We start from the raw sequence: 21,039 nt of genomic DNA, 5'->3' as shown, positions 1-21,039 counted from the left end.
AATCCGCCCCTCCCAGCTGGTTCACCTGGCTGGGCGCACACCTCCCTGCCCGCCGCCTCCCCCAACACACACACATGCTCGTGCAACATACACACACGCTCACACGTGCACACATACACATGTACCCTGCCCATGCCGCTCAGGCAGAGGGGAGGGTGATGAGTCCCTGGAACACTCTGGAAGAAAAGCTGGTGAGCCTCTAGGTAGCAGAGCCATGTGAGGGTCCGCAGGAATACCCCCTGCTTTCGTTGTTCTGGAGATTTCTGTTTTGCACACATCATCCCGTCGGCTGCCTCCCAGCCTAGCAGTCGAGGGCGTTAGCATCGCACAGGGCCGGACTTGAGGCACAGCTTCTACAGGTGCTAGCTGTGTGGTCTTCGGCCAGTTGCTTAACTTCTCTGTGCTGTCACTTCCCTTTCACTCTCATGGTGGCAGGGGGTGGGGGACAGATTGTGTGGACTAAATAAGAAATAAGCTTTGTAAAAGCCCCAGCACCTGGTAAGCATTCAATAAATGGTACCTATTGAAATTCAAGACAGACATTCTTGTCCGCAGATGAGAAGAAACGGGGATCCGTGAGATTGTCCCAAAGTTGGTAAGTGGCAGAGCTGGGATTAGAACCTGCAAAGTTCCACCCAGACCAGTTCTCTTACTGCCAAATCCTTTGGAGGCAGATTTTTCCTGGGAGACTTGGTGGCAGTGTGGAACTGAGGTCCCTTGAATTGGGCCTTTGGCCCTCCACAGCAGCCAGCTCTGTTCTCCCTGACGTCCCCTCCCCCCACCACTGCACACCCAACCGCCCCTCCAGGGACTTCTCAATGGGGTCAGCAGGGTTAGCACCACAGCTGTGGCTTGGTCCTGCTAAGTGGAGTTAGTGGGGACAGGTAGGGGAGACCCTGGAGCCAGGTGGAAACCTGAGGGTCTGGCAGGAGCAGGAGAGGATGGTGATGGATGAGGAGCAAGGTGGGGGAGGGGCAGAAGACCCAGGCCTCCGGGAGGAGCGGGGTTCGCTACGGCTCCCCAGGGCCCCTTCCAGGACAACGCAGCCCACATTTGCAAAATCTGTGTCTTCCTATCAGAGAAGAGCACATCTTTAAGCCCGGTGGGAAATCCAACTATTAAATTTGCTTTTCAGATATAACACGATTGTGACTTTATGGTACATGAATTATATCTCAACGCTGTTATTAAAATATATAATCGTGTAATACGTACGTGTAGATGCCCATGTACATGTCTTGTATATGTTTTATATAGATATGCGTTGTCAAGAGCATTGGTTCTTGCCCTTGACTAGCTGTATGACCTTGGGAAAGAGGCTTCATTTCTTTTTAGCGTCAGCCTTGCCATCTGCCTAATGGGGATAACAGAGTTATCCCGGTTGGGTGGCTGGAGTGGAACCCACTCTGCAGGGCGAAAGAGGAGAAGATCCCCAGCCTTGGAAGGTAGTAGGGGGTCATGCCTTGAGTCCTGGCCTCTGCGCACTCGGCCTGTCTGCGCTTACTGCTCCACCACGCATTGTACTTACGAGATCTTAGGCGAGCTGTTTAGCATCATTAAGCATCAGTTTCCCTTGCTCTAAAAGGGGAATGCCAGCAGTTCCTACTCCGAGGGCGTGGAAGGGTTCAGTGGGATAATGCCTGGGAAGCACAGAGCTTGGGACGGGCAACGTGAGGCATGTGTAGTGGGTCCCGCAGCGGGGTCGGAGGCCTGGGCCCAGAGGTACTGAGTGTGAAGGCGCTCTGCGAATGGCGACACACGGGGTCCGTGCTGCTGATCACGGTCCCCAGACTGCCGCCTGCAGACCTAGGCCAAGGCCCAAGCTGGCGGATGGGGGGGTGGCAGTCACAGCTGGGACCCCCTACGCTCAGTGATTGCTTTCATGAAGCAGAAGGGAGGCCAGAAAAAAGCAAAGCAAAGAAAAGAAAACCCCAGCAAATTCTCTGTCCTCCCCCAGTTATGCAGCTCCTGGGGGATCTGAGCTGCATAATACAATGGGATTTAATAAAATGCCTTTAACTCACAAAGTTTGTCTGCTGCCAGCTCCTTAATTAAATCGCCTAATGCTGCTTTGCGACGGCAGCGAGACTCGCGTGTTTAAAGAGCACCGTGTTGCCATGGCGCTCCTCCAGCCGGGGCGGGTGGGCTGGGCGGGGGGCATGCAGATGAGGCGCAGGGTAGCCCTGCCTGCAGTGTCCTCCCCACCACCCGCGTGCACACACACACTCGCACATGCACACACACACACTGCGATAGCCCCTGATCTGATTTTTCTGGGAAAGCATCAAATCCTTGCTAAGAATGCTGAGCCAGGGCTTTAGAAAGGGGACACTCGGGGGCATCTGAGCACAGCAGAGCCAGCTGCTGGGCAGGGCCACCATGGGTCCCAGGCAGAGCCCTGGGCGCTCAGGGCCACCCCGTGAAGCCGGGGGTGGGGGACAGCCTGGCCCCTCCCTGGCCACTTGCTCCGGCCTCCCCCGGTGCAGTGTACAAATACACTTCCGAGCATGTGCCCCGACCTAAGAAGGGTAGGAAGTACTGGGCAAGATTCTGATTGGTTTGATGAGAACTGGAGGAGCGGGTGGGGGTGGGGGGGGGTGATGTTCTTTCACACAGGGAGGGTGAAGGAAAGAGAAACACATATGCGTGTGGGATTTTTCCGTTCGATGCAGTGGTTCTCAGTCCTGGCTTCCTATTAAACCACTTGGGAATTTTCCCCCCAATATTTTACACGAAGCGTTTGAAATATATGGCGAAGTTGAAGGGATTTGGCAACGAACAACCTTATACCACCATCCAGATTCTACCCTTAACCTTTTCCTAGACTTGTTCTCACCTCCCTCTCCCATCTATCCATAAATCCATTTTATTTTTGGTGTGTTTCAAAGGAAATTGCAGACATCAGTACACTTTGCCCTACATACTTCAGCATCAACAACAACGGAGTTCAATTTCGGTTTACAGGGTTTTCTCTTTTGATATAAGATTTACATACAAAGAAATCCTGGAGAGGTTTTTTGTTTTTTTATTTTAATACCATGCCTGCATCGTATCCCCAGAGATCGATCTCACTGGACTGGAGCAGGATGTAGGCATCCGAGTATTTTAAGAGATCCCTGTATATAGGGGGGTCCGTGGGCAGCTCAGTCAGTTAAGCGTGCGACTCTTGGTCTCGGCTCAGGTCTTGATCTCAAGGTTGGGAGTCCCCCGCCTTGGGGAGCTTCCCAGTGTGGAATTGCTTTTAAAAAGTAAAATTAAAATTAATTAATTAATTAATTAATTTAAAAAATGCAATGCTGCAGCCAGAGTTGAGAAACAGAGATAATAAGAAGCAAAAGACTTTATTTTTATTTCCCCCAAGCGGAACGTAGAGATCCTCTGCCCGCTTCCCTTCCCCTGGTGTTCTCCATGTGTGCATCGTACCACCATGTCCATGCTTCGTTGGGGGAGGGGGAGCCTCTGGGTGTATGTGAATCCACTCATTCTTGAGTTAGCATTATATTATATACATCTAATGTGTATTTCCAGTGGCAAAGGCCATACCTGTTTCAGATTCCGTACCTGTCACTGTGATGAAACCATACAAATTTTCATATGATGAGTAGGGTACTTATGAAATGGCAGTAGATGGAGGAGGTGTTGGGTGTGGTGATGGCAACCAGGGTGGCACAATGGGGCTGGTGCTACTGGTGGAGATGGCAAGCTGCAGGTGTGGCGCGGCGGTGAATCTGAGGGCACGGCGCTGTGGCGATCATTATCCTGGTAATGCTGCAGGTGTCACCCATCCTGCGGGGACAGCGTGCAAAGAGATGCTCCTTCTCCTTGCTAATACCGTCTGGGAAGAATGTTGGTTGTCCCAGGGCCTGGAGGTTGGTCCCTCTATCTGAGAACACCACTGCATTCAGAGAAACTACCTGAGAACCTTATCTGCCCCCAGAGACCTGAAAGAGGGCCTGACAGAGTGGCAGCAGCTCCACGCTCAGCTACCCCGTCCCACTGCACTTGAACAAGACCCAGCTCCCGTATTAACTCCAAGTGGATCATTAGGAATGTGTATTTAAGACGAACAGTCCTGGGAGCCAGCCGGAGTGGGATGCCAGCCATCTCATGATCAATAGAGATTTTATTTGCTGCCTGCGTGGTTTCCTGCTCCTTTCATGCCTGGAACACTCGCGGGAAGACAGAGGAGAAGTGCTCTGGGTCCCTCTCCGTTAACCCAGGCAGGAGAGGCCAAGGGGCGCCAAGCCCCAGAACACTCCTGATCTCTCATTATGGCCGCTAGCTGGCGTCCCTCTGAACTGTCCTGGGCTGCCGGGTTTCAGAGAGATGTTAAAGGATGAGAATGAGGTTGGGCTGCTAAGACATACTATCCTTTTAAAATATATACATAAATAAGCCCATAGAATGATGCCAGAAAATACCTGTAAAATAATGTTGTCCAATCCTTTCATTTTACAGATGAGAAAACCAAGGCCAAGTGGGCAGCAAATAAGAGAGTGTTGAGAACAACAGTAAAAATACTGCTCGTGGATATAACATCTCTAACGATGCAGACATCTCACACCTGGGATCTGACCGGGTTTTTAGACCAGGCCAACGAGCTGGCAACAACTTCCTGCCCATCTGACAGACGGTTCCTGGGCCCCTTCCCAGACTCTTGCCGCCAGCAATGAGCCCTTCGTGACATATCTGTAGCACTGACGGCTCAGAGTGCTCCCTTCACACTCATGTGCTCATCTCCTCCATACCCTATCGCTGCATGAAAGACAGAAGGTACTAGTCTTATCCCTGTTTTTCAGAGGAGAAAACAGAGGCTCATAGAGGGGAAGCATCTCGCCAAGCTTGCACAGTTAGTAAATGGCAGAGTGGGAACCAGGATTCAAGTGTCCTGTGTCCACGGGCTGGGGCTGCCATCGCAAAGTACCAGGAACCAGGGGCGGTTAAAAACAGTAGAAATTTATTGTCTCCGTGCTGGAGGCCTGAAGCCTGGAGTCAAGGTGCGGCAGGGCCACACCCACTCTAAAACCCCACAGGAGACTCCTTGCTCCGCTCCCCCGAGCTCCCGGGGCTGGCCGTTGGCCTTTGGCTGTTGGCGGTCCTCGGCTCTCTGCTGTAGCCATCACATGGATTTCTCCCTGTGCCTCTCTGCATCCAGACTTTACTTCTCTTATAAGGACACCAGTCCCTGGAGGAGGACCCTCCTTAACGCAGTATGAACTCATCCTAACTTGATTACATCAGCAAAGGTCCGATTTCCAGATGAAGGTCACATTCACAAGTACTGGGAGTTGGGACTTAAATATATCTTGAGGGGGGGGCGGTGTTCAGAGTTCAACCCATAATGGTCCCTATCCCAAGCCCATGTCTTTCTACAACATGCTGTTTACATGCTGTGCTCCATCCCACCCCTCTCTGTCCTCCCTATGTGCCACCAAGGACAAAGTGCTCCCCTCTCCTGCAGTGCATGGAGAGCAGAAGATGAAGTAATACTTTGGGAAGAGCAGAAGATGGAGTGCATGGCCCAGTATGCTTCATCTTCTGCTCTTCCCAAAGTATTACGAGCTACTAAGGTAGAATCGTGAAATATAGGTGGGCTTTTTATCTTTTTTATTCTCAGACAGTAAAAATCATTGAGACTTGTCCTTAATTAGTTTAATTTTGAAGCTTCTAAATATTGATTTAACCTCCACTCCTTTGTACTTGCTGCAGTCACTGAATTATGCCTGTTATTGATTACAGAGGGAAGCATTTCCATCCACCGGGCTGTGCGGCATCTGGGAGCCCTTGTTCCCCCAGCAGGTGCACTGGGCTCAGAAGGCACACAGGCTTGGAGGGGAGGGTGCCTCTGCCAGACTGGAAAGGGCCTTCCTTTTTCAAGGAAGGAGAGCTGTTCAGCATAGGCCATGGGCCAGTTTTTTTCTCTTGCGTTGGCCCACACCAAAGGAAGTTAAATAAGAAGTCACTGGAAATCTCCCCCATTGCATTCTGGGTCCTAGGAGAACTGGGCAGTCGGGGGTGGAGGAGGAGAATGTGGGGCCAGGGTCTAGAGCACACGTTTTGGAAAGCAGCCTTTAGGCTTTGGCAACAGCCAGAACCTCGTCTGGGTCATGTCTCTACCAGCTAGACCTTCTTGAGCAAGGTCCCTGCCCTCTCATGTCTGGGAAACGGGGCTCTAACCCCCTCCCACAGTGTGCCTCTGAGCACTCAGCGCAGGCTCATGTCAGGCTGCTGGCCCGAGGCCGGGCTCACAATCAGTTTTCAATCCACAGTTGCCACTGGCAGCATTGCTGTCCCACCGGGAAAATCAGGACCAGCCTTGGAAGCACACTGTATCTTCAGGCCCTGACTCTAAGACTTGTTTGCTGTAGGACCTTGGGAAAGTCATTTACTACCCTTTCCAATAAAGTGGAGTGGAGTAATGACCTGGGGCGCCTGGGTGGCTCAGTCGGTTAGGCGGCCGACTCTTGATTTTGGCTCAGGTCATGATCTCGGGGGATGTGGGATTGATCCTGGCATTGGGCTCAGGGCTCAGCGCGGAGTCTGCTTGGGATTCTGTCTCTCTCTCCTTCTGCCCCTCCCCTGCTCTTGCTCTCTCTTTCTCTCTCTAAAAATCAATCAATCAATCAAATCATTTTTTAAAATGGGGTGATGACATCTGCGACCTCCCTGGGCTGTCGTGAGGATCACGTAGGATCACAAACCCAGCAGAACTGAAGTGGCGAGGGGCATCCAGTCCTGATGGGTTATGACCGAAGGCCGTGGTAGCCGCAGCCTGGAGGCTCCTTTGGCCACACTCCGCGGGCAGTAGCCTGTCCAGATCATCCTGGCTCCGACCGGCTGCTCCAGCCTCTTTGCCACATTACCCACATTCTCCAGCCTGAAGGGGGACCATGCAGTTCTTGGAACTCACTTCCTCTGTTTTTGTTTGTTTTGTTTTGTTTTTTGTTTTCCCAGGACCTTTGCTCCTGGTGTTCCCGATAGGCGTAGAATGCCTCCCACCATCTGTGTGACACTTCTTCTGGGAATTTGTTTTAAGGAACTTTATCATGATACAACTTGCCTTGTACAATTCAGTGACTTTTAGTAAATTTGCCCAGCTCCCACGTGTGGCAAAATCACGTTCTCTCCGCTAGGCTGTGCCCCTGCTGCCCTCAGTATATGCTTCTGTGACCGTTCTTATCAGACGTTGGTAGATCAGGGTTTTTTTTTAATCTGTGACTCTCGGCCTGCCCTTCCCATCGCCTGGCATCCCTACCCCCTCATGGTGCCAGCACACAGTCAGGGCTCTATTAATGCTCACTGGGTAAACCGTTTCCTTGTGGCCATGACAGAACGGGTGAGGGGATCTGGGATACCCAAGTCTTCACTGTCACCGTAGTGATGAGAAACTCATCATCCATGTGGCTGTCACTGAGCGCGCCCAGCAGGCACCGTCCCGGTTTGCAGAGTTTGGATCTCAGCAGGAGGGGCCTGACAGGGGATCCGGCCCTGCTAGCCTTGAGCAGGAGTATTGGTCAGAATCCCCCGGCAGATGGCTTGTTCGGCCTTGGTTACCAGGGCCCACCCTCTGAGCACCTGACTCTATAGCCATCCTTGGGCTGGGCTCAAGGACCCACCCTTCCAACAAGTTCCCAGGTGACGCCGCCGTGGCTGGTCTGGGAACCCCTGCTGGAAAGCTGCTGGTCCAGCCCAACTACCCTGTTTCACAGATGGAAGTCCCAGTCCTGACACGTCCCAAGGTCTGCCCCCAGGCTGAGACTAGAACGCAGCCCAATTGTGTCCTGTGTCGTCTACCCTCGGGTCCCGTGTCCTGACCTCCGCTCCCCGCTCTGGGCCTCAGGGAAGATGCGCGAGGGGCAGAGAAGCCTGGAGAGAACTTCTGAGAGATGCTCATCCCAGGCCTGACCCGGGCTGCAGAGGGAGAGGCCAGCGGCACTGGGGAGGGGACCTGGAGGAGGTGCTGAGGACTGACAGGCCATTCTCACTGCCATTAGGGGAGAAAACAACCCACCGACAGGGCCTCAGCCACAGCCATTTATCCCTCAGGCTGCCCCGACTGCTGACAGAGGGAGAAGGCGGGAGCCCTGCGCTGGGACTGAGGCTCCTTCACTGCGTGATTTATCTCTGAGCTTCATCTGGCAAACCTGCTGATGAAACGAGTCTCCTTTTCTCTCCGCCTCATCAATTTTCATTCTGATTTCATTTTCCTTTTCCGTTAGAAGAGGTTTGGCCTTTCTCCTTGTTTAACTGGTCTGCTCCCCATTCGCTCTGCCTCCCTTTCTCCTCCCTTTCTCTGGGTCCCAAACCCTCCCCCCACCCCTTGTCCTGGGCATCTCCCAGAGTGCCCGGGGTCCCTCCCTCTGCACCCCAACACTGTGGAGAGAGAAACCTCCTCATCTAGCTCCCCATTCACCTCGGACAATGCTGATTCCCTCTCTTCTTTCCAGGGCCACAGAGCCACAGAGCTGCTCTGGGACCGCTCACAGTCCAAGAGAGGAGGCGTGGGTTCTCAGAGGATGAGGGAAGGAGCAGGGGATTGATTAATTTGTAGGAGAGGCCACGGTCAGGGAAGACTTTAAGGATGGGAAGGAAGTCCCAAGATACACAGGCGAGACCTCCTGAGCAAGGACCCTGCTTGTGCAAAGGCTCAGGGGCAGGAGAAAGCATGGATTGCATCCCTCCGAAGTCCCCCTCCCCCACCCCTTCCCCTTGCCCTCGCACCAAGCTCCCAGGGATCTACTGTGTTTCAAGAGATATTCTGGGGGACGCCTGGGTGGCTCAGTGGGTCAGGTCATGATCTCAGGGTCCTGGGATCGAGCCCCGCATCGGACTCTCTGCCCAGCAGGGAGCCTGCCTCCCCCTCTCTCTCTGCCTGCCTCTCTGCCTGCTTGTGATCTCTCTCTCTCTCTGTGTGTGTCAAGTAAATAAATAAAATCTTAAAAAAAAAAAAGATATTCTGGGGCCCCGGCAGAGGTGGGGGGAGGGCAGCCTTTTCGGAGCAATGCAGGAACTGCCCAGCACCCCCCACACACACACACACTGGATTGTAGGAGGGCCAAGGGGAGGGGCAGGGAGGGAGGCTGGAGAGGCCCATGGGTCGGCAGCTGGGCTGGGCCGCCCCTCTGACTTGAGAGGATCCATAGCCCTTGTGGAACGACCAGGAGCTGCCGTCAGGCTGGGCCCTGTAGAACTCTGCCCCCAGCCTCTCCCAGCTGCCAGGGAGCATCTGGGGGAAACGGAGGCACTGCTCACCTAAGCCAGGAGGAGCCATGTTGTTTATTGGGTGAGGGCTGTGTCGGACAGCAGTGACCTATAAACGAGCTGAGTCCCAGAACTGTCCTGCAGACTCGAGACAGGACCCCACTTGGAGGCCCCAGAGAGGGCAGCTAGCTGCACAGGGAAGGAGTGGCAGCCTGCAGGGGAAGGGTTCCTAGGAGAGGGTGCTCGTGCCTTGGAGGCCAGGCGACCAGCGACGGGCCAGTCTGGTGCTGGCTTGCTGCAAAGATGGTCTAGAAGCCAGGGACCGGGCCTCAGACAGACTGAGGTGGATGAAACAGAAGGGGGCTCTACTGAGCACCAGGCGTTTTACAGATGTGCTCTTCCTCTGGCTGCCCTGGGAGGTAGGCTCTCTCCCCAGACCCAGAGGAAGAACCCGAGTGAGGGTGCTCAAGGTCACCCAGCCAGCGCCAGGACTCAAGTGCAGAGCGCTTCTAGCGCCCAGCCCTGCGCCACTAACCTCAGCTCTCAGAGGGGCTGGTGGAGTCCACAGGAGTGCCGGAGGGGGCCTGGGACTATCTAGAAGGGCGAGGCTCATCGCAGGATCCTGTGGAATCCAGAGGCAAAGAAGCCTGAGTCGGAGAGCAGTGCCGTCTCAACCAGGGGGCAGGCCCAAGCCAGGGCAGGGGAGCCAGGGGCATACGTAAGAATATAGACCCCAGGAGCAGTGTGTGTCTCCTTCCAGGGGCCAAGAAAGGAGGCAGAAGGGCCTGAGCGCAGACTCTGACCAGCCTGGTCCCCGAAAGCACCTGCGCAAGCAGCCCCCCTCTCTCCCTGCTCTGCCTCACCTGCCCCTCCCTCTTGCTGTCCTTCTGCGGATATTTCCTAAGCTCCTACTGTGTGCCAGACTGTGGGAGGAGGACCTCACAGTCTGGTGGGAGACACAGACTGAAAGGAACCAGCAGCTCATTAGGGAGGGATGCTGGGCACCATGGGAGCCGGGAGAGGGGTTGAGGGGTCAGGGCAGGCGTCCTACGGGTGGGCAGAGGGTCGGCAGAACCTGGCAGCACAGGGCAGCGGCAGACTCAGCCTGCACTGCTCCCTGCTCCCCACTCCCCTGCAGCCTCCCGCAGTGCAGCTACCTCCTGGCACCCTCCGCGGCTAATTAAGAAAGAAAGAGGCAGGCTCCCTTCCAGACACCAGAATTCTAGCACCCTCTGCCCAGGCCAGCCAGGAGACGGGGAATGGAGAGACTTCGGCTCGGGACAAGGCTCTGTCCTCCAGGGCCAGGGAGGGGCTTTTCCTGGAGTGCTCCGTCTTGCACTACAGAGGAAAGGGGGGGCAGGGGTGGAGAAGGGAGCCCCTCATCCTTTCCCCAGGAGGTGCCCTCCCACTTCCCTCTCTACTCCCCTCCAGCCACCCCCCCCACCCCTACCTACTCTCAGAAATCAGCTTCTGGCTCCAGAGCCATGGAAATAGAAAGGGCGAGCAGTGATACCCTGGACCCCAGTCTGGGCTTCCCATGTTCCAGCTGCGGGCCTTGGTCTGACCCCACAGCTCCACTGAGCTTGAGCTCTGGGTCTGTGAAGGACCCACCTCTCTGCTAATGGTTGGGAGCCAGCTGGAAATCCTGGCCCAGAGCAGGCACTCAGGAAAGTCACACCTTTCTTCTGAGACTCTGCCTTAGGTCATCCTTCCAGAGGCATCGATGGGAGCAGAAGGGACTCAACCTCACCAAAGAGGGGTGGTCAGTGGAATAATGGTTTTCAGGGTCTTACCATGGTGACCCAAGGGCAAAGTAAATGCACGGTTTTGCATCACGTTCCTGACTGTGCCCAAGTGTGGATGTATGCATGCAAAACAGAGCTAAACTTTCGCAAAACAGCACTCCGTCCAGCTGCATTCAGTGTTATTTTCTATAGTATTTCATTTTTTTAAAATGCAGATTGTGACTCACTTTAAAAATTGTTTCCGTGCCCCGCTGCATGGGCTGAGATCGACAGTGCACACCGTAGAACGCCTCCAAGCCCTACAGGGAGCATGTGCCCTGCACAGGGCTCTGAGGACACATGAACCAGTAAAAAAGTGCCCTTGCCTCCAGGAGCTCACAGCCTGACTGGGAAGTCAGACTCCTGGACTCACCATAAGGAAGGGGCTCCTCGGGAGGAGGTCTGTTCCAAGAGTCTCAGGGGCTGGCATGCGGTGGGAGAGACCACCCTTCTCGGAGGGAGTCAGACCTGTGCAAAGTGTCACCGAGGAGGTGGCATGGGGGACGACGGGCTTTTGTGGCTGAAGAAGACCTGACGGTTGGAGTTGGAGAAGGGCTTCGCGGAGCGAGGGGCCCCAGGTGTGGAAGGGACTGGCAAGTGTCCAGTTTCACAGGAGTGTGGGGTGTCTGGGAACGAGATGGCCGTGGAGAGGTGAGCAGGAGGTCCCCCGAAAAGGCTGACTGACGTAAGGGTCACGGCAAGAAAGGAGAGGGGAGAGTAAGTACAAGCACTGCGGCGGGTGTGGGAGGTGGGAGAGGGACAGGTCGAGGTGGTGGAGAGCTCCCGTCTTGGAGACCACTGGACGGCGGGGCTGGCGGACAGATGTGGGAGGGCGAAACCAAGAGCAGGTGTGGCGGGAGATGTGGGATGTTGGATGTGGGGCAAGTAGAGAGGAAGAGCCTCTGACACAAGGGTTGTGGAGAGGCCCGGGGATGGCGAGCAGCAAGGCTGAGCCTCTCCTTCCTGGCCACCCCCACATTTGTCCTCGTGCCTGGTGCCCCATTCTCTGTAAAGGGAAGACCGAGATGTTCAGCGGTGGACAGGAGGCATCAGGAGGTGGCCAGGACCCCGCAGGGCTTTGGGGAAGGGAGGTTGGAGGAGAGGCACAGAGCAGCCAGGGGTATGCGGGGCGGGAGGTCATCCTGCCATCTTCCTGCCTCAGGCACATGGCTGGATATTGATTGGGAGGGCGCCCTGGGATCCTTCTGGAGTGCTGGAAATCTTCACATCTTGTGTTGGTTGGTGTCCGTCCGGGTACCTACTAATGGGGAAACTCGTGGAGCCACGCACTTGGGACGAGTGCCATGTACGTATTCTGCTGTACATATGTTACACTTCAAAATATTTTTTCTAAGTTTATCACAAAAGGTGAGAGCTGAGACGTAGGTGGTAAGATGGAATGAGAGGCAGCTGTGAGGGGGCCGAATGAAGGCCAAGAACAGCGCTCTGTACACCTGACCCCCGCACTCCCCCGGCGGTGTTCTGGGAGGAGGGTATTATCCCCACTTCCCAGCTCGGGCATCTGAGGCTCACAAGGTTGTCTGCTTGGCCCAAGGTCACACAGCAGGCGGCAGAGCCAGGCTGACTCTGATGCCAAAGCCCAGGCTTCTTCCGCTCCACCGCTCCTCCTTTGCATAAGTTATTTATGGGATTCACACTCTGCACGGCTAGATAAACGCTCAGTTCCCCTCGGCTTGCTCCGAGGTCCTGCCTGTCTGTGATTCAATGAGGTGGGAGTGAGGAGCCCGGCTCACCTCCCAGGAGGAGCAGGAGGCCAGGTGCGCGGATGGAGGGCTGGCCTCTCTCCCCCTGCGCCCTTCCCACCCAGCGCTTATCTGCGGGTGAGGAGGCCGGAGTTTATCAACGCTACACTCAATTATGCTGCCCATCTGTCTCCACAGCTCAGGGAGACCCGGCACTGAAGCGGGGAAGGCCAGGCCATCGATCACCACCACCGCTCCTCCCTCCGGACCCTTGACTCGGGCTCTGGGAGGCTGGGTGGAGGCTGCCGGGAAGGGGAGGCAAGGGAGAAGAGGATGAGGCTCCCTATCCACCAACCACCTGGAGGAGCGCACGGTCGCATCCCGCAGGAGCGCGGGGACCGAGCGGGGGCGGGACGGGGCCGGGGCGGGGCCGAGTCGGGGAGGGGCGGGACTGAGCCGGGGGGGCGGGGCAGGAGAAGGAGCAGCCTTTGACAACAGCTTCTCCCAAACTCTTCGTTCAGAGCTTTGCCAAGGATCTGAGTTTAATAGGGAATGTAAGGAACCATTCCACACTTCATACCAAATCAAGAGCAGCTGCCTGGAGGAGGTGAGTCCCACATACCTTGCAGAGCCAGCTCTTGCAAAAGAAACGTTGCCCCTGGAGTGGACAGCCCTGCTTCCCTGACTGTGGCCCCAGGGCCTTCAGTCTCCCATCACTGAAGGCCAAGGCTGGCCAGCAGCCCCCAGCCCCCAGTCAGAAGGCAGGCTGAGGTCGTGTGCAGCCTGCTGGCTCTGTGTCCCCCTGGTGCCAAGGCCAGCCACGCTCACACAGGGACAGTGTCTTCCCTGTGCTGTCCAAGTGGAGAAGAGTGTCCCTCTAGCCTGAAATCAAGGAGTGGTGTCGGCAGGGGCCCATCAGGTGTCTCTGGGGGAGGAGTAGCTGAGGACCCAGGTCAGCTCTGAAGGGATTTGCATCTGAGGCAGGCGCTCTGGGCCAACCCTGTGCTCTGCTCCTATAAGGCAGACTTGGATCCGCCAGGCAACAAGCCTTGGCTGGGCTGGTGGCTCAGGTTCTGGAGTCCGAGGCCTAGGTTCATATTCTGGCCCAGCCACGTGGAAGCTGTATAACCTCTGGGAAGTTACATAAGCCCCCCAAGCCCCGGGTGCTTCCGCTGCAGGTCCAAACTGAATAACCCTTCTCTGCCTATATGTGGGGTCGATGGGAGGCTCATCTCTTTCACCGCTGGTGTCTTTCACAAGCACCTTCTGTATGCGCAGCCTGCACTCAGTGCTTTGGGGTTGCGAAAAGCATGTCAGACGTGGCCCCTGCTGCAAGGAGCTTGAAATCCAGTTGGGGAAAATGTCCACACAATCATTTGAACTCCTGCTCACCCCGGAGATTATAGATAAAAGGCAATTAGCTTTTTCTGCAGCTCCCGGCAGAGATCGCTAATCAGCCTGCGTGAGTGGGCATGAGTGGGCATGTGCAAGACGGCCTGAACCCGTGTTGGCAGGTGAGTAGGCAGCTCGGTGCTCCTCCCTGGAAGGGGCTGCGTGCTCAGCAGCGAGGGGGAGGACCTGTCTGGGCCATTGCCAAGCCTTGGGATCAGGGGTGTGGCCAAACGTGAGTCATCCAGTCACTGCCTCTCTCTGGGTGCTGAACCCCAGCCCTGGGCTCCTGGCTGAGGAGGAGGCCCTCTGCCTCCCCCACCTGCCTAGCCAGAGGGGCGTGAGGAGGAGCGTGCTGCCTGGGGTAGAGGGAAAGGTGACTCTTAGGAGGTTTTTAATTAAGTCTTAAGTGGCTCCTTCACCCCCTGCGCACATCTGAGCCTATGTAGCACAAAGGTGTTAGAACAAAGGTGTTGGAGGAGAGACACCTGTGGCTCAGTCAGCAGCCAAAGCCAGGAGGATGCTCGGGCCTAGCAAAAGACCCCCTCCCCAGCCCCACAGCCTTCTCTGCCCTTCAGAACTGTCCTGGACTCTCCTAATCCTTTTGCATTTTTCAGCCCTGCCAGAGGGTCACTCTGTAAAGGTGTGACGGTTTCTCTGTCTCTGCCCATTGCTTCCCCATGCCACCTGGAGGCCACGCTGGGCCACAGTGGGCCAGCTCAGCAAGGGCCTGTTGAGCAACAGGACCCAATTTCTGCTCCCCCTGAGAAGTCCTAGAGCTGCAGAGTCTCGCAAGCCCGGGGGATGACCGGAGCTGGACGAGAGCTCATGTTTATTGAGCTCCTTCTGTGTGTGCCCCACTCCGCTCCCTTAACCCTGATGACCACCTCATTTTAGACATAAGGAGCCGATGCTCTGAGAAGTCAGTACGTCTTCCCAGCGTGCTCTGGTAGGAAGGGGTAAGTAATAGTAAGATCTCTCTGCCGGTGGGTTCTGCTCCCTCGTGCCGGGCCTAGGCAGGAGGCAGGGGCCTCTGGTGTGTACATGCAGGAGGACGACTGGCCTAGGTCCAGGCCCGTGACTAGGTCATCCTGGGACTCAGCTGGTCCCTGTTGCCTCTCCACGCACAGAGTAGACTGCAGAATCCCCTACCCTCTTCCTGCCCACCGCTTCCTGGCTTGGGCGGCCAAGTCTCCCAGGCTCCCCTCCACACACGTGTGCGGGCCTGCATGCGTGTGGACACGTGTGTTTGTTTGCTCTGAGTTTTATGTCAGGACACACACACCCCCACGCAAAACCTCTGTGCATTTTAAGTCACGGTTGTTTTCCCAGCTTCAGAAATAGCTGCAGAGGAAGGTGGAAAGTAGTCAAATGTAAACAGGCATACCGCTCTCCTGCTCAGGGGAGGGCACCCCACCTCCAACTGCTCCCCACCCCTCCCCAGCATCCTGGAAGCGGGCTGAGTTGGACACAGAGCCCCTCTGGCCAGCTGAGAGGCACCTGCCTAGAAGGCAGTAGCACACATGGCCCCAGGGGACAAGAATGGGCAGCCAGCTTCCTGCAGCAGCAGCCAGGCCTGGGGACGGAGAAGTCTGGTGTAAGTCACCCAGCCTCTGGACTTGGGCGGACTCCCGTCTCCTGCCCTTACCAGCTATGTGTCTTGAGCCAAATTCTTTAACCTCTCATGAACCTCAATTTCGTCATCTGCAACGGTGTGGGAGGGGGGGATTAATGCCTATCTTGTTGACTCGTTATGATATTATCACCGTTAAGTGAAATAAGATATTCAGAGTCTTTGAAGAGCCCGGGCACATCTCAGGTGCTGTAATTGCTGGGTGATTCCCTGATACCCGCATTTGGAACACTACCTGAATGGGACCTCTGCTCAGGAAGGGACTGGGCCCAGCAAGGCCCCCTGGTTTTCCCCCATGTCGGTTGTAGGCCAAGGCTGGACTTGCCTCCAGGGCCATGGAGCCCGGCCTTGGGATCTGTGGGAGAGCCCAGATTATCCATACCTGGGAAGGGGGAAAGAGCAGGGGCTTTGATTCTACACTGGGGGTAGGGGGGGAACCTGCGGGGGGATGGGATCCTGGGGCCACAGAGATTGATTTACACAGTAAACATTCACTGGACCCCTGCTGTGTGCTCCTAACACAGTCATAACTGAGAGAGGTTCCCAGCTGGAGAGCCATTTCCATGAGATAGGGTCCAGGCTAGGACGGAGGGGAATGTGGGGCTCTCTAAGAGCATGAGGAGGGCCCCTTAGGTCAGCCAGGGGTGGGGAGTTTGGAAGAAGCTTCTGTAGGAGGTGACTGACCTTGAGTCTCAAAGAACAACTAGGTCTTGTCTGGGAGACAGAAGGAAACATGGGAAGGGGGCGTGTGGCAGGATAACTTCAGCTTGAGAATGCTGTGCACACCGGGTAAGCGGGAGGACAGGAAGAGAAGCCAGGAGGTTGGCTATGGTCAGGTCATGTACCTCACCTGCCGTGCCAAGGAGCCCAGGCCCAGGCTTCTTCACCCCACCTCCTCCTTCCGGGGAGCTCGGCCAGGCTGCTGGGCAGGTGGGAAAGTTGCTAAAAACCGAAGCTGTACACGAGGAGAATCCTAAGCATACCCCGGGCTGCACCAGCCACTTCCCCAGCCAGTCTGGGTGTGGGCTTGGGGACCACTGCCTTCCTACTGCCAGAGTCCTGGGAGCCCCCTCACCCGGAATCTAGAATCTGTACTATTTCCACCACCCCCTACCCACACTGCTCAGAGGGGTGCCTGGAAACTCTCACTGTATTTTCCATTTACCCAGTGAGCCAAGGAGGGAGGGGGGAGATGTAAGAAAGGTAGGAGAATCTGTTCCACATGTCTCGGCTCAGAAGGACTGTGGAGATGACAGAACTCCAGCATCCTCTCTCCCCTCCAGACACGCACTCACGCATATCCCTTCCTGAGTTATCCTGGAAGCTTCTTGGTTCATTCTTGCCCTCCTCCCAGGAAGACTTACTCCCTCAGCAGATAATAGAAAAGGACACTAAAGCCCTAGAGTGGGACGCCTGGATGGCTCAGTGGGTTAAGCATCTGCCTTCGGCTCAGGTCATGCATGATCCCAGGGTCCTGGGATCAAGCCCCGCATCGGGCTTCTTGCTCACCAGGAGCCTACTTCTCCCTCTGCTGCTGCCCCTGCTTGTGCGAGCTCTCTCTATTCTATATCTCTCTCTCTCTCTGACAAATAAATTTTAAAAAATAAAGCCTGAGGGCTGTAGGAGAGAACCCAGGAGCCCTGGGAGTGGCCCAGCCCACCTCTCTCAGCTCCTTTGCCCTCCGCAGTCAAACAGGGGTGACACAGGCGGGGGGAAATGGATTCTGCTTCCCTGCCTCCTCCTTATTCTGCATCCTCTTTTTCCAGGGCTGCTGTGATGGGGCGTGGCGATGAATGAGCCAGCCCAGCCCCAGCCAACAAGGATGGAGAGCCATACCCGGGAGGGTAAGAAGCAATGCCCACCCATCCCCACGTAGAATGACTGTCCTGGGAGGACCCTCAGCCTGCGAACTGGCAAGAGTGGAAGGACTCCAGACTCTTCTCGTGGATGGTCCCCTACCCTGCGGCTCCATCATGAGGCTCCTTGTGGCCCCTCTCGTGCTGGCCTGGGTGGCTGGTGCCACTGCCGCCGTGCCCGTGGTACCCTGGCGCGTGCCCTGCCCCCCTCAATGCGCCTGCCAGATCCGGCCCTGGTACACACCCCGATCGTCCTACCGCGAGGCCAACACTGTGGACTGCAACGACCTGTTCCTAACAACCGTGCCGCCCAGGCTGCCCGTGGGCACTCAGACCTTGCTTCTGCAGAGCAACAGCATCGTCCGTGTGGACCAGAGTGAGCTCAGCTATCTGGTCAACCTCACAGAGCTGGACCTGTCCCAGAACAGCTTTGCGGACGCCCGAGACTGTGACTTCCGGGCACTGCCCCAGCTGCTGAGCCTGCACCTGGAGGAGAACCAGCTGACCCGGCTGGAGGACCAGAGCTTCTCGGGGCTGACCGGCCTCCAGGAGCTCTATCTCAACCACAACCAGCTCTACCGCATCGCCCCCAGGGCCTTTGCCGGCCTCAGCAACCTGCTGCGGCTGCACCTCAACTCCAACCTGCTGAGGGCCGTCGACAGCCGCTGGTTCGAGACGCTGCCCAACCTGGAGATCCTCATGATCGGGGGCAACAAGGTAGATGCCATCCTGGACATGAACTTCCGGCCGCTGGCCAATTTGCGCAGCCTGGTGCTAGCAGGCATGAACCTTCGGGAGATCTCCGACTACGCCCTGGAGGGCTTGCAAAGCTTGGAGAGCCTCTCCTTCTATGACAACCAGCTGGCCCGGGTGCCCCGGCGGGCCCTGGAGCAGGTGCCTGGGCTCAAATTCCTGGACCTGAACAAGAATCCACTGCAGCGGGTGGGGCCCGGGGACTTCGCCAACATGCTGCACCTCAAGGAGCTAGGGCTGAACAACATGGAGGAGCTGGTTTCCATCGACAAGTTTGCTCTGGTCAACCTCCCCGAGCTGACCAAGCTGGACATCACCAACAACCCCCGGCTGTCCTTCATCCACCCCCGCGCCTTCCACCACCTGCCCCAGATGGAGACCCTCATGCTCAACAACAATGCTCTCAGTGCCTTGCACCAGCAGACAGTGGAGTCCCTGCCCAACCTGCAGGAGGTGGGTCTCCATGGCAACCCCATCCGATGTGATTGCGTCATCCGCTGGGCCAATGCCACGGGCACCCGGGTCCGCTTCATCGAGCCACAGTCCACCCTGTGTGCCGAGCCGCCAGACCTCCAGCGCCGCCCAGTCCGCGAGGTGCCCTTCCGGGAGATGACGGACCACTGCCTGCCCCTCATCTCCCCCCGAAGCTTCCCCCACAGCCTCCAGGTGGCCAGTGGAGACAACTTGCTGCTGCACTGCCGGGCGCTGGCCGAACCGGAACCCGAGATCTACTGGGTCACTCCGGCTGGGGTCCGACTGACGGCTGCCCGTGCGGGCAGGAAGTACCGGGTGTACCCCGAGGGGACCCTCGAGCTGCGGAGGGTGACAGCAGACGAGGCGGGGCTGTACACGTGTGTGGCCCAGAACCTGGTGGGGACTGACAGTAAGACGGTTAGTGTGGTGGTTGGCCGGGCTCCCCTGCAGCCAGGCCGGGACGAGGGATGGGGGCTGGAGCTCCGGGTGCAGGAGACCCACCCTTATCGCATCCTGCTGTCTTGGGTCCCCCCACCCAACACAGTCTCTACCAACCTCACCTGGTCCAGCGCCTCCTCCCCTCGGGGCCAGGGCTCCCCTGCTCTGGCCCGCCTGCCACGGGGCACTCACAGCTTCAACATCACCCGCCTCCTTCAGGCCACGGAGTACTGGGCCTGCCTGCAAGTGGCCTTTGCTGATGCCCACACCCAGTTGGCATGCGTATGGACCAGGACTAAGGAGGCCACTCCTTGCCACAGAGCCTTAGGGGACCGGCCCGGGCTCATAGCCATGCTGGCTCTCACTGTCCTCTTGCTGGCAGTGGGGCTAGCCACCCACCTGGGCACTGGTCGGCCCAGGCAGGGGGTGGGTGGGCGGCCTCTCCTTCCAGCCTGGGCTTTCTGGGGCTGGAGCGCCCCCTCGGTCCGAGTGGTGTCTGCGCCCCTCATCCTGGCCTGGAATCCAGGAAGGAAGCTGTCCAGGTCTTTGGAAGGGGAAACACTGTCCCCACCATTGCTGCAAAATTCCTGAAGCTTGGCCTGCTCGCCGCAGTAGACAAGTACCTAGGACTCCTTTTTACTGAAAGGGAAGCAGTCTGGGCCAGATGCCCTGCCAGGAAAGTGACATGGACACACGTGCTGGAGGCCTGGCGGCTGGACCGAGACAGACGGGGCTTTGTTGCTCCAGGAGCTGCTCCTACTGCCTCCAAAAAGTCGCCGTTACCTTCTGGGGGCCTGTCTGCTGACATCATGAGGAGCATCTCTGAGGAACAGGAAGGACTCTGGCTGGAGCCTCCCATCTCCCTAGTTGTCTGTGTGCCCAGAGGCGCCTGGGCCCCTGCTTGGATGTCCCCCGCCTCTGTCCCCAGGCCCTTGGCCCAGGGGGAGAAGCCCCCACCTCTTCTCTTTCTTTGTACAGTTTCAGTTGCTTGCTCTTTCCCCTCCTGGGCAAGGGCTGAGGGAAGCCTCTCCTCCCCACCTTGGGGGACCACTCTCACAGTGGGTCCCCCACCAGATCTGAAAGACGTTTGGGGAGAGGGATGCCCAGGAACACCTCATCTTGGCAAGCCCGGATTGGCACTGCAAGGTTGACTTTCTACAGGCAATTTTGTACCTTTGTGGAGAAATGTGTCACCTCCCCCCAACCCCATTCACTCTTTTCTCCTGTTTTGTAAAAAATAAAAATAAACAAGAATAACAATAATAAGGGGGAAAGGAAACAAAAGGAAAAATCATCTTTGACTACTAAGTGTAACTCTAAAGTCCTCTTCTCAGGGGTCTGTACACCCAGCAGCTGGCGTGGGGAAGGGCTGGGACGGGACAGGAGGGGAGAGGGAGATGGTGACAGAGGGCACAGGTGTTCCCTGGAGGTCTGAATCTGGGCCTGCTCCCCAGAGCCCCTGTAAGTGTGAATGGGAGAGCTGGGGGCAGAAGGGCAGAGAGCAGGAGAGGCTGACAGGAGAGGGAGGAATCACAGGAGGAAAAGGAGAGGGCTGGAGAGGAGAATGGAGAAAAGCTCAGAGAGATGGAGAGAGTGGAAATTTCCATCACCAAACATTGTCACCCCTTCTCTTTCCCTGATAAGCAATTAACATGCCAGTGCCTAGGAAGCACTTCCCGGCCTATTTCTAATTAAACAAACCCAAGAGGCAGCGTCATGCAGAGAATTGCAAATCATCAGGACAGCAAGAACTTTGGCTCACTGGGGCAGAAGGGGGAGTGGGTTGATAGAGGATTTGGGGAGGGGAA

At 56.6% G+C, this 21,039-nt stretch overlaps 1 protein-coding gene across 10 annotated transcripts in view; it reads left to right on the top strand.

Annotated features, from left to right (window-relative positions):
- LRRN2 (leucine rich repeat neuronal 2) overlaps nt 1–20,501 on the top strand; it is a 59,573-nt gene extending 39,072 nt beyond the window's left edge. For 5 of the 10 annotated variants that reach the window (XM_032878401.1, XM_032878396.1, XM_032878397.1 and 2 more), the window contains exon 2: nt 17,477–20,501. In XM_032878401.1, the coding sequence (XP_032734292.1) occupies nt 17,504–19,822 (2,319 nt within the window). In that variant the 5' untranslated portion in view covers nt 17,477–17,503 and the 3' untranslated portion in view covers nt 19,823–20,501. Of the gene's footprint in view, nt 1–8,965; nt 8,974–11,349; nt 11,386–11,765; nt 11,771–15,517; nt 15,675–15,880; nt 15,902–17,473 lie in introns of those variants that run through there. The other 5 variants (XM_032878404.1, XM_032878398.1, XM_032878403.1 and 2 more) reach the window with 5 other exon arrangements.
- Nucleotides 20,502–21,039: the final 538 nt, after the last annotated feature.

The sequence above is a fragment of the Lontra canadensis genome, unplaced genomic scaffold (genome assembly GCF_010015895.1).
Source record: "Lontra canadensis isolate GAN:19392208 unplaced genomic scaffold, GSC_riverotter_1.0 scaffold63, whole genome shotgun sequence".
Lineage (NCBI taxonomy): Eukaryota > Metazoa > Chordata > Mammalia > Carnivora > Mustelidae > Lontra > Lontra canadensis.
This window is presented reverse-complemented; position numbering and strand designations above follow the sequence as displayed.